General features: G+C 40.4%; 1 protein-coding gene across 1 annotated transcript; it reads left to right on the top strand.

The window, feature by feature from the left end:
• Nucleotides 1-546: 546 nt before the first annotated feature.
• LOC119738254 (cytoplasmic phosphatidylinositol transfer protein 1-like) lies at nt 547-26,297 on the top strand. The gene is made up of 9 exons (XM_038213057.1): nt 547-710; nt 7,172-7,269; nt 16,305-16,312; nt 19,318-19,389; nt 21,839-21,937; nt 23,568-23,627; nt 24,303-24,398; nt 24,630-24,693; nt 25,019-26,297. The coding sequence occupies exons 1-9, from the start codon at nt 583-585 to the stop codon at nt 25,192-25,194; spliced, it is 801 nt and encodes a 266-aa protein (XP_038068985.1). The 5' UTR covers nt 547-582; the 3' UTR covers nt 25,195-26,297.

Here is a 26,297-nt window from a genome sequence, read left to right as displayed (position 1 = left end):
AAATTATGTATTTCAAACAAATCTTTGCTGCAAATCCCTGAGTTTATGAAAAGGGTTTCTCTCAAGTAACTGACATCCATTTGAGGCTGGCATTCCATATCCAGAGTCACGTCAAACCGAATTATTCCTTAAGTTTGGAATAGATTTAAGAGTGACCAAACGCACAAGACGTCAGTCCATCACAACTCCTCCAGTCCAAATTCAACTTACTTAGCCGTGAGCTTTGACAAAGGCGATCCTTTGCCATTGTTCATTCACTGTTTCTTTTGACTTGACTTGTGATTTACTTGTGACTGGACTTGTGATGGACTCTCTACAACATCCATTTAAGACTCGAAAGATTGACTGTCACAGTCACTCATAACAAGTCTGGAGTCTAGTCATTGGAGACTGAATGCAACAATGTCTGAAAACAAATTGATTTGGATTGGCCAGAATCACGTCTGGCACGACTCTGGATACTGACCCAGCCTGATACGACCGTGAGTGACTGTACCTGCAGGATTCAATCAGGTCTAACCCATCTCTTTCCTCTCCTCAAATTTGTTCCCACATTTCCAGTACAGAATAGGACAGCTGTACATGATAGCCAAGCACAGCAATGAGCAATCGCAGAAAGGAGAAGGCGTCGAGGTGATCAAAAACGAAGACTGCCACGATCCCGTGCACGGCAAAGGGAGGTACACCGAGAAACGCATCTACCTCTCAAGGTATATTATTATTGTTAGTTATTTCTGGAAATGAAACCAAGGATTCCTCCAAAGCGCCCTAAACAGTGTAGCTGGCAGGCCTGAAGAAACCTGTGGAGAGGAGACAATGAGAACAAATTACACTTTTAGAGGTTGGAGGAAACTGCAAAAGAGTATTCTGGGAGAAAACCCACGGAATCAGATAGAGATTTTAAAAAAAAAACAACCGACATTTTGGCCCAGGCCGAACCCCCGGGTCACAGCGGTGGAAGGCGAGGAAAGTAACACTACGCCAACCTGACTCACACATGCACAGGAAGATGTCAATATTTAATATTGAGTTAACTTTTGCCCCAGACTGATCTAATTTTATCACCACACTATACTCGGTGTAGTGCCAGAGCTCGTGAGAGAAAAAATGACTGAATGTTTGCACAATGTTGGTGAAAGGAAAAAAGGTACATTGGGAGGGATCAGATGTTTTAACAGCTTTCGGATTTGTACTGGTAAAAAGTTGTTACTTTGGTTCAGCTGTTCCAGCAAAAATACATGTACCGATAGTCGGTTACAGTTGTTGGATTAGCAGGTTGGGTGCTTATTTAGACTGGAAAAAAACTTGGGTGTAGATTTAGTTTGGAGTAATATCCTGATTTCCAAGGGTTTACCTGCCCAAAAACTGTTAACATTTTATCTGAAAGTTCTTTTGGTACTGCATGAAGAGAGGAGATCAGAACCTGGTAGGGGTGTGCCGATTATGTACCAAATAAGCCATAAACATATGCCATGTATCGGTATGTAGCCAGGCATCCAGCCAAAAGTCATGATGCTAGCAACATTAATTAGCAATGCTGCAAACAGGTGCAAACCTGCGAAATTACTCTAGAAGTACATGTAATTGACAATTAATCGAATGCACCTTATTTTTGGGCTGTCCATTTTCGAACAATTTAGTATTGGATTATTCAGATTTGCACTTGACCTAATATTCGGATATTCAAAACTCGTCGATCAAGTTTTACACAGGCCAGCTGCAACTGCCTTCCTCACTGGTTAAAAGTTGCATACAAAGCGCGCTGGTTAAATTTGCATGCCGCAATGGATATGTGGATCCGCTCGAGTGCTTTGCAGTAGGTACTGTATTTTTGTGTATGTAACTGTGAAGTGACGTTACCCAGCTAAAAGAATTGGACCAATAAACTGGACAAAACAAATTCATCGTCGAACCAAAAAGTGGCTTCTGACAATAAATAACGCAACTTTACGAGTAAAATATCATCTCAGTCATGTGTGTGCATGCATAGTTTTTTTTTTTTTTTGAATATTCAAACCGATAAAAAGTTATTTGAATATTAGGTTGATGATGGAATATTTGAATATTCGGTATGTTCGGGACAGCCCTACATGTACCTTATTGGTATCCATGAAAGGGCAGTTTGTCCGTAGGGGAGACCGTTCGCAGGTGGTTCAGACATCCTGTGGGATGCATGGTAATTTTTGCCAAGGTGTGAGATGGAGTGCTTGGCCTGAACACTTATACCGGGTAGTGGGCAGTAATGCATACTGATTCCAAGCTTCACTTCTGGGCACATGGCAAATGTGAAGTGCGGTGCACATCAATTGGTACATGTATGTGTACCTGTATGCGTTAGGTACCGTACAGTAGGCTTTCTAGTGCAGATGTCTTACCACTCGACCACCGAGCTAACGGGATCAGTTGGCTGTTTCAAATCTGATGTACATAGCAGTGGGTACCGCATTAACTATTCATAAGATGGAATTTTTGCATCAAGGTGATGTAAATCGAATTAGGTTTTGCCTTTCACCAATGTATAAACACTGTATACTCAGTGTGTTACCTCCCGAGTGAAAGTTGCAAAAAATCACTCGGGTGGGACTCGAACCCACGACCTCCGCTTTCTAGTGCAGACGTCTTACCACTCGACCACTGAGCTAACGGGATCGGTTGCCTGGTTCGAATCTGATGTACATAGCAGCGGGTACCGCATTAACTATTAATAAGATGGAATTTTAGTTGTACAATACATACATGTACATGTAAGTGGTTCATCCGGCATTTTGTATGGTCCCAACCCTGCATACAGTACATGTTTCTGGGATGGCTATTATGGGCAATTTACACACATTTCCCATAACCACTTTAAACATTCCAAAGCTATGGTATGCATTCATTAAAAATTGAGACTTTTCACCTTTAGAGCTTTCAAATATCAATTTAGAGTAGGGACGCCCAACATTGTTCCCGCCACAGAAACAAAAGACAATTTCCATTGTACAACCAACAGGATAAAACAAAAGTCTAATCGATGCTATACGAAACAGGAACAGTGCCAAGGCTGCATAACAGCTGTGCCTTGCTCCATTTTTTCCCCCGATATTTTTCATAAAGTGGGCATTGCTACGCTCCATTGATGCATGTACTCGATAGGTTTTCTCGTTTGTTTTTCCCTTCACGGTAGACCTACTTAGCCAATATTGGATTTTCTTGAGACTCGGGCAGCATATATGGCTTGGCGTTTATCGTCCTAACCACAACTAACTTAATTGATGTGTTGTCTACACAAGTGAGACCATGTACAAATACACTGTATTGGATGATATATTGCACGCTTCCTCCAGACATTGTCATGTGCACGTTTACGCTAACCACTGTGTACATGGACTGTACAAAGTACACAATAGCTTAATGATGGGTTGATAGGCCTACAGTGGAATGCCTTCCTGGTTAATGGCAATTTATAAGTGGAACATTTGGATTACATACATGTACTGGTACATGTAATTCAAATGTCGAGGGTCAAATGTTTTGTTCTGAAGTAATGTGCATAATGTAAATTTATGCAAATAAACCATAAAAGGCTACTTACATGTGCTGGTACATGTATGTATGCATTACATACGGTACCGGTACATTGGTTTGCCTTGTTTAAATTTCTCTATGGTTTGTTACATTTACATTAGGATAGTTATTATTTATTTAAAGGGAAAATACAACATTTGCAAACATCAAAGAATAAAACTACCAAATTATTTTGAAAAACCTTGCTGGACTGTTAGTGAATGACAGTGTAAAGCATCCTGTAAAATCATGGCACCTGGAATACTGTCATTTTCAAGAAAAGTTGTATATTTGTATCAATATCCAACCAACGCTGGTCAGCCGACCAGCATTGGAAGAAACTAGGTTTTTTTCAAATACTAGCCCCAATTGACCATCACATTTGTTTGCAATCGATTACACACCTATGAACGAGTACAAGCCAGATATGGATGTTCCCTGACCTTACAATTCCCCAATGTACATAAACTGCTCTGTTTCATCTTAAATGCAGTCAGGGAACCCGACTACAGGAAAATGATTGTTTTTCTTGGTTTTTATGGCATTTTCGAACCCAAAAGTTCAAAAAAGTCAGTGTAACAATATTTGCTATATATTACCAACCTCCCAATTCCATCTATTTCTGAAAATTACAGCAAAAGCAAATGATGTACATGTATATTCCCTTTAAAGATTGCTTTTGGTAATTAAACCAAGGATTCCTCAAATGTGCCCTTCAACATAGCTCGCAAGCCTGGAGAAACCTGCAGAGAGAATACAATTAGTAGTAATTACAGTTTTAGAGGCAGGAGGAAAATCCCAGAATTAATATTCTGGGGGAAACCCACGGAATCAGGTAGAGACTGAAAACCCAATCCACATGTGGAACAGGGCAGGAATCGAACCCGGGCCACAGTGGTGGAAGGCGAGGAAAGATCACTGCGCCAGCCTGACTCCCCTGATAAATGTGCACACTGTAAAAAAAAAAAAACCAACAGAATTAAGGGACGGGAAGAAAGATTTTCAAGTGTTCTGCATCAGATAAAATAGAATTTAATTGACAGTCTTCAAGTCTAGAAAACCTGAAATGATTATAGCCCATTATATAGGCTAACACATCCTTCTAAGAAACCCACTAGGAGATTTCATAGAATTTTGCTGGATTGAGAACGGTATCCGCTCCTTTCACAAGCAAAGAAAGTACAGTTGGGGGTGACCGACCGACACCATCTTGCCTGACTGCAATTTTGTCGCGATGTGCGGCTGTACCACTGCGTGTACATAGTACAAATCCCCTGGTGTACGTGCGTCACACACAAGGAATGGTGCGCGTCAACCAGCTACGGTCCCGCCCATGGGACGTCATTGCTAGGTAAAAGGGCGCCCTCTTTCGATGGCGCACGGAGCCCCATAGCCCAGCCACTTTACATTGGGCTTCATGCCCCTGGAAGGTCAAAGAATATTATAATGTACAGTACCAGTACTTCTACCATATGTTCCGTGCACGTTTGTGAGTTTTGGAGGATTCGGGAAGAACTTGTCCATCAACTTGGGAGGAAGGCCAAAGGGGTCATGTCCCCCCCCCCCCTCATAAAAAGGTGAGGGTTGTTAAATAATAAACCAGAGAAGGAGAAGAGGTGATTTATTTTTTTTAATGATGCTTAAAGCCTACTCATTCCCTTTTCATAAGTGTCCAATCAACATTTAGGCCTAAATACATTATTAGGCAACCAACATGACACCTTTCAAAAAGAAATATTCCCATTTTTTTTCTGCCCCCCTCCCCAAAAAAACTTTTTTGAGATCTGCTAGTGTCGGGACAGTAGCCCGTAACTCCTCAGCCTAATGTACTAGCAACAATACCCATTCTGGCAAATTCCAACACCCACATGGGAAATTGTACGCACACACTGTTGGACTTAGTTTCTGCCTGTACGCCAATGCAACCCCAGTGTAAAAGACCATCAGTTTAGGGGTAGGCCTACTGTACCTATCCCAACAGATTTATACAAAACCTGCTGTTGAACTTTGATGGGTTGAGTTCAGTTAGGGTTAATCTCAGTCTTTAGGAGGTATAATTAAAATAAACATAACATGGACATTTTGAGAAGGGGGCAAATGGGACTAGGGGTTTCTCACTGTGGGTAGTGATTTCTCGCTGCACTGCTTGTTGGTCAATGCAGTGCTCCCTTCTAGAAAATTCCTGGTGATGCCCATGGACATAAATGTTCACACAGACGAATTGTGGGCAGTAAAAAGGTGAATAACGTAGAGCAATTTTCTTGTTAAATTTTCATGACTTTTAATCATAGAACATTTTACTGTGAACGTGTTTGTGTGAGTTCTCTGCTCTGGAATAAAGCTTGTAATTGATGTGCAGAATGTGCATAATTTACAACGTTGTGATCACTCTGAACTTGACATTTTTATTATATCATGCTGTGTTAGTTGAAGTTTAAAGCCCATCTTCATCTGTCAATATGCCGAGTACCCAAACCATATGGCGTCAAGTCCCCGTATGAAAGGTTGATGATGCATGCGGTAGAGTCTTCCGCATCATCAACATTTCATACAGGACTTGAATTAGTAATGAACCTTTTTGGTTGGCAATTTGTGGCAATTTAACGAGAGCCCTATTTTAATTACCCGCTTGACTAGAGAGCAATTAAGTGACAACTTCCCCAGTCAATGTCATGGGCTGACTGCTTGTGCTCAACTGTGGGCATATATTTCCAGGTGTTTTATGTCGTGGCAACTGGCAACTGCATTTGTTGAAAATATGTGGTGATTTACGGAACCCCTAAATGCACACGTACATCTACATGTATTTGTGGTACATATTGACATTGGATACATCTTGATGCTTGAATAGTTTCCTAAATTGAAGTCAGTAAATGTAATTTGGTAGCTGAATGGCTGAATGATGATAGCATATCAAGTGGCTAAGCACTCAATATTGCTCACGAGCTTGTCTTCAACCATTTAGAATGCCACGGTCCAGTGGTTATGGTGTACGATGGTGCGTGACTTCCAACCCTGCCAGGAATATGGCGTTTGTACCCTTGGGCAAGACACTTAACTACAATTGCCTCTCTCCACCCAGGAACGTGGTCTCGTGGCCTGATTAACGGGGGAATAATTGTAAAGTGCTTTGAGATTGTTGATATGGAAAGTACTACATAAGCATTAAGGCCGGTTCATACTCAACGCGAAAGCAAACGCGAACGCGAATTTGTGAAGTCAGGGCAAGTCTTTAAAATCGCACAAGTTAAACACATTTTTACTCCGGCGAATTTCGCAGCGAATGCTTCGTGGCTCCAAATTTGCATCGCATTCGCATGAAGTATGAACCAGGCTTTACAATTTATTTATTTATTTTCTTTATACTGTTCAAAATGGATATCTACATGTATATTGGTATCTGTCACTTAAACAGTTGTGTTACTAATGATCTATTCCTTTATGGAAAATCAATTTTTAAAACCATTTTTAACTGAGGGCATTTTGAAAAGGTTCAGGCTATTTTATTACATATCCTTACAATTTGTAACTAGCCCTTTCTTACTTTTGGACATTGTTGAATCGTTTCAAATATTTTCTGTACTGAATTTTCTGTTCTTGTTCTATTCTTTTTTTTCCCGTACAGTCGACTGCCTGTGTGGATACAGAAATCTTTATCAAAAATATGCAACTACTTTTACGTCACCGAGAAAGCTTGGAACTACTTCCCTCACACCATCACAGGTTGGTCATTCAGCTTCTCCATCTCTAGTTTATCGTTTTTATTTGATTTTACCTTGTTTGTTTGTTTGGGGTTTTTTTAAGTGGAGTGGAGTGCTGTGGCCTTGTGGGGTCTGGTGCATCATGGAGCTATAAATTCGTGGTCTGCGGGTAATTCTGCAGGTTGAGGGTTTGAGTCCAACCTGTGGCTACCGTGCGTGTGCCCTTGGGCAAGGCACTTTGTCACTCATTGCTTCTCTCCACCCAGGAGTAAATGGGTACCTGTGAGGGCAGAGATGGTTATTGTTGTTGATTTTAGCTGCTTTGCGCCGAAATGGCAGCATCCAGCTGTATACTCCCCAGGGAGCTGAGATGGTATTTGGTATGTTTAATTGGTCCAATGAGCAGAGGTTATAATGATGTGAAGCACTTTGATCTTACATGTACATGTAGTTAAAAGCGCTAACCTTCGTTATTATTATTATTATTAAATTATAGTTTCACAGGCCTGACATTTTTATCTGTGCAGAATTTTCCTTTGCTTTTGACAAGGCATGAATCAAAACAATCATTTCAAAACATAAATTTCTTTTCAGTAGGAAGTTTGCAGTTTCAGGTAATTCTGTAACAGCATTCATTTATTTGTCCTGTGTTTCACTTGACATGTTCGTATATCTTCTTTTTTCAGTTGGTCATTTTAGTAAGGAAGAAGGAAACTTAAAGTTATGTGATGGTAGTTCAAAAAGTTTAACAGGGTAAACCACACCTGATTTCAAAGCCATGTGTTGTAATGTTTACGGGAAATCCCACCGACCACTTTCACAAAAACCATTGTGAAGTTTACAAGAACATGGCCTTGTTATGTTCCCATTAGCGTGAGACGATTGCTGGAACATCCTGATGGGAGGACATCCTTTTCACGTTGTGGGAATTCCCACCCAAAGCTTTACGGCATAAAATGTACAATGGTACAATCCTTTTTTTCATGTAGATGATCAAAGTTGCTTGTTTGTTTTTTTTGTGTGGAGGAAGGGTGGGTGGGTTTAGGATGGCAATCTGGGGAGTTAATTTCCGTTAGCTATAGATACTGGGTTTTCCCAGGATCAGTAACATTTTAGCTTCTTCCGTTGCTCACCGTTTTTTTTTTTAAGAATGGTGTGAAGGATATATGGATTGGATTTCATGTACTATGTATGGTTTTTTTGAAGTGTGGCAAAAGATTTGTAGATGTTATTAAAAAATTGGACAACAGGTTTTGAAATTCTTTGGTGTACATCCTAAGATTCATGTCAGTAACCAAACATGATGTATTTTGATCATATTTTTCAATAATTCCAAAAAAACATTTCTGGTTTTGTACTTTCAAAGGATTTTTTTTTTAAAGTTGCAAAGTCTGTATTTCATTATTAGGCCCCCCAAAAATATAGTCGGTCTCTGGTCAGCGCACACGTCGATTTTGATCATCAAAATTATCTGTGATAGCTACAACTGCGGCCTCTATTGCCGCATCACCTCAAATTTTCGTGGGCAGCTCGACTCCAAAATGATGGAGGGCACCAAGGTAAATGATGGAGGACACCAAAGTTCCATATACAAGGACAAAAAAAGAAAAATAGTGCCCACGTATTCTGTACAATCCAACCTGGAAAAAAATAAGGAAAAAACACGGATCGCCACATCAATTCCGGAATTTTGGTCTGACCAGAGACCGATTTTTTTTTTTTTTTTTGGCCTTATGGTGGACAATCACATATAATGTACTTTCACGGTACAATAGCAAGCACACTGCACCTTAAATGACCTCTGCACACACTCACTAATGAAGACATTTATATTGGCAGGGGCCATATAGACCTTTTGGTTGCTGATTTCGCAGAGGGTAGGCTTTGTTATCTTAATTTGTGAACAATGAATGCGCAAAAGATTTACTCATGCCTATCCAGGAAACAAAAGCATTGCCCTCTAACTCCGCCTTAACACATAAGGTGTATGGGCAAAAACTTTCAGGCAACTGTTACAGTAACAAATTTCATTGCAGTAAATTCTTTGTCAAAGACGGTGTAACCTTAAAGTTGAAAAGAAAAAAATTGAAGGTTCGTGGAAGAGCTTGTCCTGCAGACAAAGACCTGAGCATGCCACTCTGCACGTATACATACTGATGCACATAATGTCAGAATCTATGCAGATGTATACGTGACTGGCTCTCAAATTATACGCCGAATTGATTTTTTTCTCCCAGGCTACGTCCGCAGCTTCCGTGACAAATTCCGGCCATTCCGCGCACCTGCTCTTACTCACAATTTCTTTTTTGTGTCCATGTCGATCTCCTTTGAATTACTGCTTTTTGAATAAAGAAACGTGTACAATGCACTTTTGTGCACATGCATAATGAGCTGTATACATGTGTATACAATGTGTATACAATGTATATACAATGTATATACAATGTATACATAGATTCTACCATGTCTACAGTGCAGAGATTTCTTAGCGCGGCAATTGTACATGTACAATTGAATTGTGGTCCAGCCAACTGCCACCTGATCTATTCATCCCATCTAAGATGCCTACTATACCCCGCGGCCGCCGCGAGGGTACACCGGCCGAATTTGCTCGGTCGTCGCCGATCATGTGTCAATTTCATCCGCGAATGATGAATAGAATGCAGGACTACGGGTCGAGGATTTGTGGTAGCAATGGGTCAGCATCTGATATTGCGTGTATTGAACTTCCTGCCCCCGAAGCTTAAGGAAACAGCTGATGTAATTTGTGAGGTGTTGTTACACTGGATTGTTGCCAATAATGAGGTTTTCTAAATATATGACAAGGATGACGGATTTTAAAATGTCCATATAGCCAGGAATATGACTTTCAGTGCAAACAGACTATTTCCACATTTGTTATATTAAAAGATGCCGGGAAAATTAATATTGTAAGGAAAAACATATATGAATGGACACATGTACATGTAGGTTTACAACATTTCGTGTGGTAACAAGGTTTTCGCTTCGTATTTAACTGTTAATTTAACTTCTAAGAGATTGCCCAATGCCCAGTATTATTTTTAAGGAGAAAAAATAGGTTTTCAACTACGAGCCAACTACATGTAGTAACATTTTGTTCGGTAAAAGGTTTTTTGTGTGTTTAAATCAACATTTGTTTTTCAGTTTTAAAGCTGCTTCCCCCGTGCTCTTCGACACATTTTTTTTTTTTTTTTTTGAGAATTGTTTTTCGTTTTGAGAATTGTTTTTTGTTTTGCTGAAAGAACATGTACTTTTTTTGTGATCCGTGGGCAGACCTTTAAAACGGTGTTTGTGTTCAAAATTCCGCTACTTGAAAAGTACATGAGTGATTTGAATGATTCTTGTACTAAAAAAAAGCTTAATGACTAGGCTTTCATATCCTAGATTTTGAAAGTCCTACAGGCAAAACTTCATTCGAAAATAAGTCCTGCCATTTGGGATGCGTTTTTTTTATACTCACCCTGTAGAAAAGGAATCTATTTTTCGGTATGAAACTTGAAAATACTGGTATCACTGAGAATGCTTTAAGAGATTGCTAAGTTTATTATTTTTAAGAAAAAAATGGGTTTACAAAGTTCTACATGTATTCATACATATGCAAACACATAAACAAATTTGTCTTATAAGAGGTTTTTGTTGAGCAAAATTAAGTGCGTAGCACATCTGTGACATAGGCCAAGTATTCCCTGGCCATTTTCACAGCATGTCCCCTCTGCAGGCGCTTTGTATACATCATAGCCACCCGGGGCTAAGTACGTTAATAAATGTTGTCAATCATTACAAGTCAACATGGACACCTTCATAGATCAGTTTCCGTCAATATTTAAAAAAAAAAAAAAAACCGGCTGTGTTTGAACAAGCAGAATGCCCAACAGGGGTGCAATTTCATAACTAAAACAAAAGCTCAAACCTCAGCATTTTGGAAAGTTCACACCAGAGACTCGATTTTGTTTTTTTATTGCTAATCTCGGAGATTGCTTCTTGTTCTTGGGTTACACTGTGCGAGATCCGATCATCCGACCCGCAGACGCGTTCGATATCATCGGGGGAAATGTACTGTTTCTCGCGAAAAGATCAAAGGTGGTCGTTGGGCTGCATCTTTGAAATGTTCCGAGAGACGTGGAGGAGGGGGCGATTTATGTGGGATGATTAATCGCTCTGTTTGTGCCCTTTGGTTTGATCACTGGTGGGATCCACATACCTGCAGTTCCAATTAAGTACAGGTCATATGGAGATCAAATTTCTTTGGTGCAGAGGGAACATTTTTAAGTACAAGTTACATGTAAATGCCAAGAAAAGACAAAGGTGAAAATGAGCAGCCCTCAGGATGTATTACTATCAACTCTTACCCTCCCAAATCCATCAAAGTCCATTCCCCTATTTTGGGGATTTTGGTAGGCAAACCATGAGTACCAATTCCATCAAAATCCACCTACCGATATACATGTAGTAGTGGTGGTCTTTTCGTGGATTTTATCAGATTTGGTCCTTAAGCATTATGTGAAGCAGGGTCGGTGATGGATTTTGGCGGACTAGGTCCAGTACACCAGGGAGTTAGGGTTGATAAACATGGAAAGTTACATTGCACGTTTTTCTTAATTCTATGTAACACAATTACATGTATGTACCGTATGTAGTAGGAATACTAGTGGTTCATTAGAATATTCTCAAATCATAGTGTGGAGGGTAAAATGACACACAAAATAATTGCTAGGACAAAAAGAATAAACTACAATAAAACCCAGTCAGTTTTGAGGTGTCGTGTACTGGTATTGGTCTAGTGTCAAATTTCAAATATTAATTCAAGATTTGCTAAAGTTCTTACAGTACAAAATGGGTGCAGGACAAATGTATGGTGGCAAAATATCAACTGTACCGTAATTTCATCCCCTTAAAGGATGACGGGCTTAAACTTAATTAAATCAATTGGTTTTGTTTGTTTTTCAATAAAATCCCCTAGGTGTGTTGCCCAAGGCTCTTTGATTGGTTGGTTATAAAAGAAAAATTGAAAAGACAGATCATGGACAAATTCATGTAAAAGTAAACGAAGTGGCTATCGTTGCGGCAGCCGTTGTTTAGCGCCCTCTACGATACTTTTTTGATACGCACGCAGGTATATAATTATTTGTTTCCCCACGTTTTAGCGAGCAGTGCGACAGCTCAGTCGATAGAGGGTAGGATTTTGCACCGCGAGGTTGCGGGTTCGCATCTCAGTTTTGCACTCGAATTTTTTTCCTTTTCTAACCTGAGGCTTTGGAGGATTTTTTTTTAAAAGGGAAATAAAGTCCGAATTTCATAACGTTCAAATTCACTTTTTTTCCTTCTAATTTTATATTTTCTTCTCATGTTTTTATAAAAGTTGTAGTCTACCGTAACGATAGAAAATGGGAAATGCGTTACGGCTGCCGTAACGATAGCCACTGCGAAAAGTAAACTCCAACACTCCTGTAAAACGCAGTACAGGATAGACATTTATTACTCAATACAACTCAATGCAATTAGCTCCCTGACCCAAGACTCCACGGGGATGGTCAAGGGTTGATGAAAGGGTTTGGTATAAACGTCCTCGAAAAGCACTTTCACTAATTTTATGGTTTCTCAGCCCTTGAAAAAAAAAAAAACGGCCCTAGATCTAGACAGGTTAATCAACACTATACCCTGAGGCGGCTACACCAGTGAATGCATAAGAAAATGGTAACGATTATGGCCCTTTTAAGGGGGAAATAAGAGGCCGGCGGAGGAAAGGGGGCACCGGTGGTTTGGCCGGTGCCCATGCTATTCAATTAATTCCAATTTAAGTGCAGGTGGTATTAGGTTACCCCGGTAACCACAAGATTTTTAAAGACCGGTTGGACTGCCGCGGAGAAGGCACGTACGCTTTTAGAATAAGAACATTGACAGTGTTTCTAAGGATTACGTAGGTCGTCCAGATGGGTCTGTAGAGGGTAGGGGTAGATCGCCGAGCAAATCGTCAAACAGGTCAGGGTGATAAAGGCTGTAGGCCTGCTTCGTATTTTGAAATGAGATGAAACCAAAAAACCTGTTATCCAAGGGCTGATCCAAGGGCGGATGCTGGGGGGGGGGATACTGGGGGGGGGGGGGGACAGGGCAGGCTCCCCCTCCGAACCCCCTGGATCAGCCACTGATATAGGAATACTGACAGGTTTTTATCTGATATTCACAACTTACATTTGTAAACCAGCACACACACTCCCGTGTTAATGTTTCTACGACAATGTCTAAATTTTCAATTTAATTGTAAATATGCTGGGCAGTTCAACTGATGCAGCTGTATAATATTGAGTACAGACTAAGATACGTAGAGCGTCTGTTGTTTGTTTCAGCAGGAGTTCATCTGTTCAGGAATATTTAGGGAGCTTTCCTGTAGATGAAACAAAATCGAACTATGAATACCTATTGCATGAAGGATCAAAATTACTTTAACGCTCCATGGTTGTTCTTCATTAAACTTTTTTTTCTAATGAAAACAGTATCCATATCCATCACTCCTTCGGGTCAATTTATTAATCTCTATGTATTTGGCTGATCGTGTTTGTATTGGACGTTTTGAGGATTAAATTAATAGAGACTGTTGTCAATTATGTTCAGTGCGAGCAGCCAGTAAACTACCTTAAGTGTGGACTGTCGATTGTTAGTTTTATGGTCCGGTAAGTTTCACAGGGCCAACTGGGTCAGGGAAAAATAACATTGTTAGTTTTACATCACTGAAAAGTCAGTCGTTAACAATCACTTACGGTAACTTTTTTCTAAATAAGTCCAATGCGAACGCAACTTAAGAGTTTGGTTTTTGTCTAGACCTCCAAGACCACGATTTCAAAACTCGAACCAGATATATAGGTTCACACATACGTACCGGTAGTACTGCTGTTCCTGGAAATCAAATGGCAAAAAGAAAAGAGAAAGAACGTGAAATGGATCCTGTTTTGCCTTTTAAGTAAATGTACACTGATGAAAGAACTCGTTTTTCCCCCGAGGCTGTTTCGATTTCCTCTCTCTTGTGTTTGACCACAATGTTCAAAGTAGAAGTTGCAGTTGCCTTGTCACCAGACACCTAGATACATGTACCTCATCCCCTTCTGCAAGCCTTTTCCTTGAATCGTAGAAAAGAGAAGGGAAAAAAAAGACAGAGCGAGTAGTCGTCCCTGACTTGACGTAGTGCTGAATGCAGATAGACCCTTAATTGCGGTTTACCTAATCACTTGGGCATGCCTGCCTGATCCCCTCTATTTGGGCGATGATTTGCCGAGTGATTGATGGCCGACTATCACCTCTGCAAATGAGATCAGGACTGGCTCATTCTCTGCCAATTGCAATTAACTGGTTCATGAACTCGTATACGCGTAGGAACTGTAGATGGCATTTATGGCCTACTTACGAGAGCAAAAGTGAAGGGCAAGTTGTGCGCACATGGTTCGTGCGCGCGTTTTCTCTGCTGATCTGATACACCGTGCCCCCTGGAGACATGCACACTACAGGGAACAGAAGATTGTATGCGTCTCCACAGGGCAATTTCTATAGATGAATACGTCTCCATAAGGTTATCACGAAATAGATATATGGACTTTACTCAAAAAGTAGGAATTTCCAAATGGAAGAGTTCTGGAAAAGGGATATTAAGTCCGAATTTCAGCCAAGGAAATTAATTCTGGTTAAAGTAAGAGCATTTTGAAACTACACTTTCAAACTCGAAAACTTTACTACACGAGAACAAAGAAATGTCTCCACAAGGATGCAAATTCCAGTATGGGTGTTAATAATTAACTTGTGTGTGAACTCAGAAGTGTACTGAGATGGCAGTGTGTGGCCTACTCAGCAGCAGTTTCCTTTGACTGGGCCTTTTGCATTGTTTCTTTGGGGCACAGATGTGCAAGCTCCAATTGGGAACCACCTTTTACCTGATTTTTTATCCCTTTTTAATCGTGTTATAACATTTTAAAGTTGTTAATCCTTTCCTTGAAACTTCAGAAAATCACTGTAAGCCTTTTTATACAGACTTGGCTTTCAACCTTGAGTATTCATGGCATGAAAATGTGTGGCAAAGTGCTATTTAAAATAACATCAAATTTATGAAGTTGAAACACTTTCCAGAGCAGTTGCGGCCTGTGTACCTATGCCTCGGGATGTTTGGGCAAACTACACGATATGCATGTACACGATATGTGTATGCACATGCGGCGTGCTAACCATGGCAAAACCACTTACGAAACACAGCAAAATATGGACAAGCTGGCTCGCAATAAGGTGTGGCTGGCTGCAGCGATGACAAGCAGTCAAGTACCCATGCTTGCTTACTCTCCAAGAAAACTATCGAAAAATTCAAGGAATGTGCGTCCGAATCCCTATGCTTTTGAAATACTGCACGGAATAAAAGATTTTTCGCACTGCATACCGTATGCAAATTAATTACGCAACTCAGTATGCTATATTCAACGGAAAACACAAGAGGACACTCGCAATGCTTCGACAACTTTCGCATCGCTCGTTTATGTTAAAAATATAAGACATCGACAAAGAAACTTTTTACAGACGGGACCTGGCAGCATAATTACAGAAATTTAAGTCTGGCCGGTCACATATGTAATGTTTAGAAGTAATGTATAATTGTTGCACTTGCATGCTCAGGGCATTCCAAAAACTTGTGGAAAAAAGTTTGCAAGCTAACTTGGGTAAAAGGGCTCAAACCCACAACTTGTCCGTTTTCTTCTTACAAGTACTAACGTCATACTATTGAAGTTTTCAGAACAAAGAGTGGTTATCATAACGAAAGCTTTACATTTAGCCCGCCACAAAAATGTAACCAGATGATAATTGTGATTAGAATGCTTTACTGTTTCTATAGGGACTAGAACAATTATACTGCATGCAATTCTAATTTGTGCTTTTTCTCCCCACTCTCGTTATATTTTTCATGCAACTTCTGCTGTGGCTGGTTCTGATCTGATGGATTTCCTTCATCGTGATGTGATCCCATGATAATGAATCACCCGGCCGGATTTCTTGAATTTCCTACCACAGAATACACAGTAAGTGCATGAAATTACACACAGTAAACGCGATACATGTATTTTACATTGTCTCTTTTTTTTCTTTTTTTTTGGGTTATTTCTCCATACACACAAAATGTAACTGCCATCGCAGGATTCCTGGATTAAAAAAGAGCCAGTCGTTCAGAAATCAGATTCTGCGTGCGTGGATTTAATTTCCCTTTCAGGATAACACCTGGATTTATTCCCATCCTCTTGGGAGATGCATCCAGCGGAGATTGTATCTGCAGTTACAAACAGGATTTGGATATCAAGCTAGACTTGGTTCAAGTCTGAAGCCTGGTTGATGTTGGCCATGGGCGTCAATCAGTGGGGGACGGGGGACAAGTCCCCCCTCTCCCCCCCACCCCACTTTTTTTAAAGTGGGGGATATCATATCATTTGTCCCCCCCCCCCACACTTTTTTCGTCCTCGAATAAAAATTGTAGCCTACTTTAATGATTCTATAGCTCAGAATAGCTGATTCAGTGACTCCAAACTCGAAAATGATGTTTGAAAGATGATCTTTTGCTGAACAAAAAAAATGGTTTTAGTGGTCAGAAATTGCCTCAGATGGCACCACAGAGCGTCGAGCATCCAACATTTTTCGGGGCCCTTAAGCAGGCCCCGGACCCCAAGCCGTTAGAGCTTCGCGCTCGCATTAGTGCTCATCAAGGTATGTCCCCCCCCCCCCCCACCACCTGCGAGAAGCAATTGACGCCCTTGATGTAGGCACTTATTTCCCACGAAATCGGGCACCTGCGTAATGCTGTGGTCTTTTCTTGGCAAATTGCCACGAGCAAATTTGAGACTTGAAACAAGTCTAGTAATTTCAGACAGACACCAGCATTTCTTAGGAAGCAGTTGACTTGCAATGCTCATAGTGGTTGGTACCAGACTAACAAAAAATCATAGGCTGTGTGACCTTGCATCAGTTGAGCCAGTCACTGTGCTGATTGATCCAATAAGTCCGATCCCGGACCCAAATTACTTCTGTGAATGTAATAATACAGGAAGCTATTGGAAGTTGACTCAAAGTAGGCTGATGACAAGAAGGCATTCCTTCCTGAGTTCCTGATAATCTTTTTCTCCTTGATGAAAATTCTTAACGCCCCAAATTAAATGACGTAAATCGAGAAAGCTATTGAAGAAAATCTCTGACGTGTAGTAGCAAGCGTTGAAATGAGTATTGACTTTAACTGACGTGTAGTAGCAAGCGTTGAAATGAGTATTGACTTTTCTAACTGATCTTACAAAGACGTTAAAAAAACTACTACACGATTTGGGTTGCAGACCTTTAAACAACAGGTCAGGGGCGGGATACTTGCCCAGGCCAACAATTGTGCCCCTCTCACGGTTATAAATGTGCCCCCTCGAGATGAAAACAAAACTGCCCCTCAAACGCACACGTATGAAAGCATATAATCGCGCTACAAATACAATTGTCTCCTCTCTTGTAATGCAAAACTGCCCCTCAAAAACAAAAGTAGGCCCTACCCCTCTCACATTACCAAGATTGTGCATCTTCTCGAGATGGAAAACTACCCCTCAAAAGCACAAATACCCCTCTCGCAATAATAACATTATGCCCCTCTCGAGATGGAAAATTGGCCATCAAAACAATAGTGCTCCTCTCGCGATAACTTCTCGAGATAGAAAACTGCCCCTCGAAAGCACAATTAGTGCCCCCTCGCAACATTAAAATTGTGCCCCCCCTCTCAAGATGGAAAACTGGCCCCTAAAAAATAATTTATTCACACGAATAAAATGGTCACTGAACTGGTCGTCAAAACCAACAGTGCCCTTCTCGCATAAAAAAAGGTCTCTCTACGTAACTAGGTAAAAGAAACACAAAGAGCAAGATGGACAACGTATTCATAATTTGTTCCTTGTCATGAACGGGACCATATGATGATATTCTTTTCCTCCACTTTCACACCGACAGAAAGGCGCCCCTTTTTCTGAGCAAGCACCCCTTTTTGGTGTTGGCCCCCCAGTTCGAAAAGCATTCCGCCGCTGCTGGGAACCGTTCATTCAATCTTGGGTTTTACTGTTAATTCATTGATGTACTGTATTTTCATAAGCACTGTATTCTCAGTGCTGTCCGATGGCTTGCGAAAATAATCCCAAGCTTATTAGGGAGGGACTGGAACCCATGACCCCCTGCTTACTAGTGCAGACGTCTTACCTAGCTTGCCGGGATAGGCTGGCTGAGTTGAATCTAATATATTAGTCAGTACTGCAACCAATCACTATTATGATGCAATTTGGCATTTGGGAGATGTAAATTCACTATTGGATTTTGCTCTTCCGAAATTTTGTCAGGGAAGGACAAAACTTAATATCGAATTCAGGAACTGTTTAGATGTTCTTTTCATGTTATAAGAATCATAAGCCGAGTGAGCCAAAGGAACTGTTTAGATGTTCTTTTCATGTTATAACTAGAATCATCAGTTGAGCAAGCCAAATGTTTGTTCTATCTAATATTTTTTTTAAAGAGGTTGTGGAATGCTCAAAGACATTTCCGTCATTTTTCGGGTATATGTAGCCTAAGGTGTGATGAAATGAAAACGACTATTGTGTCTGTCATGAAATGAGTACAAAAGCTCCTTTTGAGAGCTGTTTTTTAGGTCCTGTTTCGACCCGAACGTGCAATTTGTGTAAAATTCGTCGTTGGGGGCAGCAAACAAAACATAGTAAATCGTGACGTAATAAACAGGACTCGTTTATACTACACTGTATCGGGAGTCCTGTTTATTACGTTACAATGCTCACAGTCGCACTATTTCCTGTTCTGTCTGTACCCGAAAAATGGCGGAAATGTCTTCGAGCATCCACAACCTCTTTAATGTTCTGAGGATCTATCTCATGAGATTTCCGGGCTCGCAGTCGCATTTATTTCCTGTTCTGTCTGTAGACATAAACAGTCTACAACTTTCTTTATCCTCTCTTCCAACCTCTGACCTCAACCATTCATTCAAGTTATCCTTTTTTTTATTTTGCAGTGTTCGTTTTTACCGAAGTTTAGCATCTTTATAGAAACAAGATACGAAAATAATTCTGGAACTACAGAAAATGTAAGTAATTTATTTGTTATTGGTGGGGAGGGGATTTTTTTCCATGCATTTCACAATTTAAAAATTTCTTTTTCAGCCAAAGAATGAAACTGAAAGAATAGATATTTGATATTCAATTACAGTGCTCTTGATGTCCTATGTATGAAAATAATGAAAATTGTCATCCACTGTATCAAACTAGATCACAAGAGATAAATTTCCTGCTAAAAAAAATATCCAAAAGGATTTTTTTTTCAGGGGGAGATGATGATCTGAAAATATACTTTCAAGTTAAATCATTAAACTGTCTATTAACAAGGGCTGTCCCGACAGATATTCAAATATTCAACCATTAACTGAATATTCGAATGGCTTTTTGCCGGTTTGAATATTTGGAAGAAAAAAACTGTGCACGTGTACACACGACTGTGGTGTCATTTTAATCATAAAGTTGCAATTTTTATTGTCAGATGCCACTTTTTTTTGTCGATGGTAACTTTCTTGTCAACACCTATTTATTGGCACCTTTCTTTTAGCTGGGTAAAGTCCCTGGACGGTTATACAGTACAAACTGCTCAATACCCCAGCGGCCCATGATAGCCATCGCCGCATGTAAATTTTAACCGGCGCGCTTCGTATGCAACTTTTGACCAGCGAGGAAGGCAGCTGCAGCTGGCATTAGTGCACATTGTGAAATGTCAATTCCTGACTCTAATGTTAATTGTGAAACACAGAAATAAAAATTCATACCTTACAGCTAACTACTTTTATTTATACATATAAGGAAATATATGTTGAATTATCATTGTTTTAATACGCATAATTCTTCAAATAAGTCTAAAGATAGGGCGCATTTTCTAATCGTATACGATTTATTAGTCACCAGGGACGAAATATGTAGGCTAATGACAACAACATGAAAACGAATGACAAAAAACGAATTTGCTTTGTCAATTCAACGCCGATTGCTTCACGAGACGAATTTCAAAGATTTTGGACGAATCGGAATGCTAACAATTCGAATTATACTGAACCTTAAATGAAATCTAGTTGTGGCTTTTTGAAATTCAAATTGAGAATTGAGCTTGGCGATGTTCGGGGACGAAATAAAAGTATCGATATAGGGAATTCGTGTGATACAAGTGTTAAAATAACCGGGAAAACCTATATTAACTACATGTGTATTAAGTCTTGCTTCCTCATTGCAAGAATCAAAGTTGGCAAATTATTGAGGATTCACATGCTGTAACCCCATGCAATACAAAAGAAGTCTTCTAATGGAATTTCTTTGTGGGTGAAAACCTAGAGTGTTTTTGTTGTCCTTCTAGCTTTGCAGTAAGCTGAAGCTTTATGTCAGTATAAAACCAGGAAACAGAAATAAAACTGGATAGGACACATGTATGCGTGTATATACAGTTAAGATTCATAAAATGCGTAGCAGTATGGTAGGGGGTTCTCTCATGCATACTTAAGATCATTAATTTTATAGGCTGGTTCAAACTTGATGGGAAAGGGAAAGGGAAGTGAATTTCATGACGTCAACAACGGGAGACTTTTGAGACGTTGGTGGCAGCAAACACACCGGTCCTTTTTCAATTGTTTACGTCATGTTTAAGCTAAAACGCGCCTGCTCAACATGACGCAAACAATGGAAAAAAGGACCGGTGTGTTTGCTGCCACCAACGTCTCGAAAGTCTCCCATTGAAGTATAATTGTGACGTTTGGCATTAGCCCAACGAATTTGCTTCGCACTGAAATTCACCAGAAATATGAACAACTGGCCGTATTTGTTGTTATTATCATTCCTCCCCCCCCCCCCTCCCGCCGCGCCACGAACAAAAGAGGAACAAATGAATGTAAATTTACTCACAGACTAATATTTCCATCTCAGTGTGTTTGTTTTGGTCTGGTGTGATGATGCATTTCAAATATCTACCCCTGAGAGAAAACGCGCTGTTTATGCAGTGGCAGGCACTGCGACCTATCCAGTCTATCAAGATCAATGAGATCAATGGAATCAGCATGGTTAGTCCGTCCCAACACTTTGAAAAATATTTAAGAACGGTGATTCTTGTCCCGTTAGGTCTCATCTGATTCCCTGCGACATGCAGAATAAATGACAGGAAATCATTGCCTAAACAAATCGTGACAGGCCGGTGAAATTGCATTCGGAAACATTGACATGTAAGGGAGAAAATCAATATTGCCACTTTTCATTGAAAGGTTCATTTGCCCCCGAAATTCCCAAGCTTGATAAAACATTTTGCCTACTTTTATTTTGGGAAGCCAAATTGATGGTCTGGAGCATTTCCTGAAGATTTTGCTAGTTTTATTTTTGCTGTTCGCACAGAGTCTTTGTCTTTCCAATGAGATTCTACCCGTGATAAAACATTGATTTGTAGATGTCGTTTCCATTTCCCGAATTTGAGTCTGCAGCACTTAGACTTTTCTTTTTGACTTGTTTCCACAGTGCCTACGTCTTTCCAGCGAAGAATTAAAGGAGCGCCAAGTCTTACATTTAGACATCGCCTACGATGATATACCAGAGAAACACTACAGGGAGGAGGAGGTAATTGATTGTTTCATCTGCCAAGCCTGGTACTGGCCACAGGCCAAATAAATGGCCAGTGAAATTCTGGCCAGTCTGAGACCTGTAGACTAAAATGTCCGTTACTGAGATACTGCCACCTCAGCAAGCAAACAATAATAAATAAATAAAAACCCTGTTGGTTGCTTTATGGTTGAAGGAGCAGGGACATTGTCGAGCCCATCACAAGTCCTTGCAAGGCCATCACAAGTCCTCCAGTCCCAACTCAAATCACAAGCTATTCAAAAGAGCTTTTGACAAAGGCATTCCTTTGTTACCGCCTGTTCTTACTTAACGTAATACTGACAAAACAAAGTGAATTTTGTGATGTCAACAATTGCAGTTTCATTGTGAAGTTCGACGTTACTCTAACGGATTCGCTTCACACTGAAATTCACATGAAATGTGAACCGGCCGCAGCCTGTATTCTTCATCCACTGTTCCTCGTGACGGGACTCATGAATGGACTTGTGACTGGACTTACGATGGGCTAGACTACATCACTGTGGAGGAGCTTTGATGGCATCAAATTTTGGTGGTTGAATAAGTCTCACAGACCACAATTTTTTTGGCACTGAAAATTGCTGGGTTTTTTTCTGATTGACTGCAATCAACCAAACCACCAGTTACACGTAGTCTGACTCTTGTAAGCAATGTTGTCCACAAGAACTCCCCTCCAGCTAATTCGGTACATTACTGTAACACCTGTGTCAAGTAGACAATGAGATATTTGACCGTCACAGCAATTAGTTGAGGTTTGAAGGATACAAGCCTCATGAAGAGCACTAGATACAATAGCCACCAGGATATTGAAGGTCAATAGAGAGTACTTGCGGTTACATCATCAAGGGTACAGTTGTGACTGACAAAAAGTGTATACCTGCAAGTTCAGTGAATCTGGTACAAGGCAATAGTTACTGTATATATGGTGAACTTTTTAATAAGCCTTTTCGGAGTTCCCATTGCACATTCATAACCTGTGACAACGCGCATTGTTTGTCTCAAATGGCCTTTGACCAACATCGCGCCACTGACTTTACAAAAAGGCTGTTTGTGCATTGTGGGTACTGTCAAAGGGCATTTGAGACAAACAATGTGCGTTGTCACAGGTTACGAATGTGCGCAGTTGGAACTCCGAAAAGGCTTATTACGCATTACATGTATTGCAGAGAAATCGTCATTTACAGTGCAGATTCAGTTTCGTAACTGATGTTAAAATTCTGAGGGGGAACCTGAGGGTGCACTGCAAAAAATTGGGGGGCACATATGTCCGTCTCCCCCCCCCCCCCCCTCTCCATTGCAACACACCCCCCCCCCCCCCCCCCCCCACAGAATATATGGAAGAGACAATTCAACTGAATAATTGTTTGCCAAAATAGTAATGGCTTTCATGCAACTGTCACAATTTCTGTCAATTCATCCAAAGTTAATTTCAGTGCAACATCAGCAGTATTTGTTCAAACAAAATCAAAACATCTGTGTAGTTTTTACCCATTTCCTTCCAATTTCCTAGAAAGACCACACGAATAACATACAGAAGCACAATTTTCTGTTCCTTGTTTATTCAGGGTTTTCACAGATTCCGAACTCTCTCTTTCTCGTTTGTTTAAAGGACCTGACAAAATTCCAATCCAGGAAAACAGGAAGGGGACCTCTACAGCCAGGATGGAAGGTGAATAGAGTAATTGATGTTTTTTTTTGCCTGGCCATTCATATCCACTAGAGGGCGACATTTCCTTTCCATGGAGAAAGTTTGTGAGGAAGAATGAATTTGCCACTCTGATTGTATTGAGACTCGGAACAATGCTTTTTCCAGGTTTAATGAGACAAACTTCCTTTAATCGAAAGTATTGCTCCCATAAAAATAAACTTTTAAGTGCTAACATATGTATGCAGCCATGTTCCTTTAACTTTCCCGATATACCTACTTCAAATGAAGAATTTATTACCACAAATGCAAAAAAAGAAAAGTCAGAAATAGTTGCATGGTAACGAAAAGTTATAGAGCATACAACAGTAAAACAGCTGTTTCTAACATATTATTTTTTTTTGCCTTTTTGTATGGTGTTTATCACATTTTTGGAAACGAACTTTTCAAATTTTCTCTACAATGAAAAATAAAGTTACTTAATGTTTGTATGGTTCACAATCCTCGACCATAACAAATTCCCTATGTTTGTCAGTGTACACTGGCAATGGCACTTTAGGCCAAAATTCATGACTGCGCTTAGATCCAACGGAGGGACTAACAATGAAAATGTTGAAATGGTTGTGCACAGAAAAAAACACAGTCATTATGTGCAGATACATGTATTTGAGATTGTTATTTTTTTTTGTATGAATGCAGAAACAATGCGAGACCATCATGTGTTCGTATAAAGTGGTACGAGTCAAGTTTGAAGTCTGGGGCTTTCAATCCAGGGTTGAAAATGTTGTGCATAGGGTAAGTCAACTTTAGTTTTCCTGGTTTTTTCCCCTGTCAGTTAGATTAGAAACAAAAACAAAGGCGCATAATTTCATAATGTTGTAATTTTATTATACATTGCCGTAAATTGACATGATGAATGTGCAAACCAAGATCCACTTTGTGATGTCTGAGTTTAACATTGGATAAAGCCATTGTGTATACGTGTGTTTTTTAAAGTTATATTTATGTTTTTAATGATATTTACAGGCAATTCAAGATATCCTTTTGCTTGGGCACAAACAAGCCTTTGCATGGATTGACGAATGGTTTGGTAAGTACAGGCCGGCTTACAGGCTGCCCCGACTTTGAAAGCTTGAGTGAGAAACGATCGTGCCAATCCCCGGGGCAAACTCGCCCTGGGGCGAGATAAACAGTCTGAAACGAGTCTGAAACGGCGCGGGGTTGAACTCGAGGGTGAAATGTCAAAACTCACCCCGTGGTGTCCTCAGGGCGGCCCCGGGGCGAGGTCGCCCAGGGCCGAGTTCGCTCAGGGGATGGGTGTTGTAGTGGGAAAAGGTCTACTGAGTATACAGTGTCTTGTGACCTCTGTGAAGGGCAAAAACCTAATATTGAGTTATTTCTCTCGTTAATCACAGACATGAGCGAAGACGACGTCAGGAACTACGAGAAGAGACAGCAGGAGGCCACCAACACCAAGGTGCACTCCGGCCTGAAACGGGAGTCCAGCCGAGAGTCGGCCGAGGACGAAGAGTTCACGTTGGCCTCGGAGGAACCGCTGGAGGGGGAGGTGTTGGCCTCCAGTCCAAAGTAGAGGACTACCATTCCTTTCCCTTACCAATGGACTTTCCGTGTTGTGGTCAAGTCAATCAAATGTCAAGTCATATGTAGTTGGGGTACTCGTGATGGAAGTCTAGTCAGTTCAGATCTCTAGTCAAACACAGGATGTATAATAACAAAGGAACATCTCAGGCATGTCACGTTTCTTCCAATCATCTGTTTTCCTCGTTTACGACATTGCAAATTGAAAAACCCTGTAGAAAGTCTTGTAAAGTTTTGAACTTCCTTTTTTTTTTCCTTTTTTTTTTTTTTTTTGTTACTTCCCAGTTTCATGCCTGACGCCTTTGTCACTGTTAATTTGAATTACTTGTGAGTTGACTAGAGACCCTTTGATGACTTTGTGATAGACTTGTGATTGACTTGCCATTCATCACAAATACGTTGACTGCAATAACGTCGTCAAATGACTATCCATCACAAGTTTAATTGCAAGTAAAGGAGGAGATAAGTAACAGGAGACGAAGGATGACGAAGAGTGGGACTTAAAGCTACGTCTTCCTGCTTACTTATGACTGGAGAGTCATTGACTTGTGATTAACATATGATTGACTTGCGACTGATCTGTGACAGTTTGACAATAACGTTGCAGAGGTATGCACATCTTTAATGACGCCCCAATAACCTAGCGGTACGACATACATTTTCAAGTTGAAGTTGACCAAAAGTATATGCTGCTGTACCCAACTTGATACCCAACTTGATACCAACCCTGGTTGCCAATTTCAACCGGGAACCAATTTTTTTTATCTCATCTTTTTTCTAAAAAGGCCAAAAAAACAAAAGTTTAAAAACTCCCATAAACTGCTCTTCATGGGGATTAAAAATGTAATAGACTATTAAATCCACCCAAAAAAGCATTATTTTCGTTGAAGTCATATTGAAGGGGTGTGCATTTGGGATTCTAGCTAAAGTAGCCCTAGAGTGGTTTCTTGAGGGTACTGCAACTTGTGAGGTCTAAATAATGACCAAACATGAACACCTATTATTTTTGAGTGGATGTAGACAAGCGATGGAGCTAGCATTCTGTACTTAACACTGTGTGACCTGTTCAAGTTACACATCTTGCTTTAGGCCAAA

Source organism: Patiria miniata, unplaced genomic scaffold (genome assembly GCF_015706575.1).
Source record: "Patiria miniata isolate m_02_andy unplaced genomic scaffold, ASM1570657v1 HiC_scaffold_3, whole genome shotgun sequence".
Lineage (NCBI taxonomy): Eukaryota > Metazoa > Echinodermata > Asteroidea > Valvatida > Asterinidae > Patiria > Patiria miniata.
This window is presented reverse-complemented; position numbering and strand designations above follow the sequence as displayed.

Excerpts from the sequence above, each read along its gene's own strand:
- LOC119738254 (XM_038213057.1), top strand. The coding sequence starts at position 583 with ATGATAGCCAAGCACAGCAATGAGCAATCGCAGAAAGGAGAAGGCGTC. Across the intron at positions 711-7,171 it reads AAACGCATCTACCTCTCAAG|TCGACTGCCTGTGTGGATAC; the intron begins GTATATTATTAT and ends TTTCCCGTACAG. Across the intron at positions 23,628-24,302 it reads CTCTACAGCCAGGATGGAAG|AAACAATGCGAGACCATCAT; the intron begins GTGAATAGAGTA and ends GTATGAATGCAG.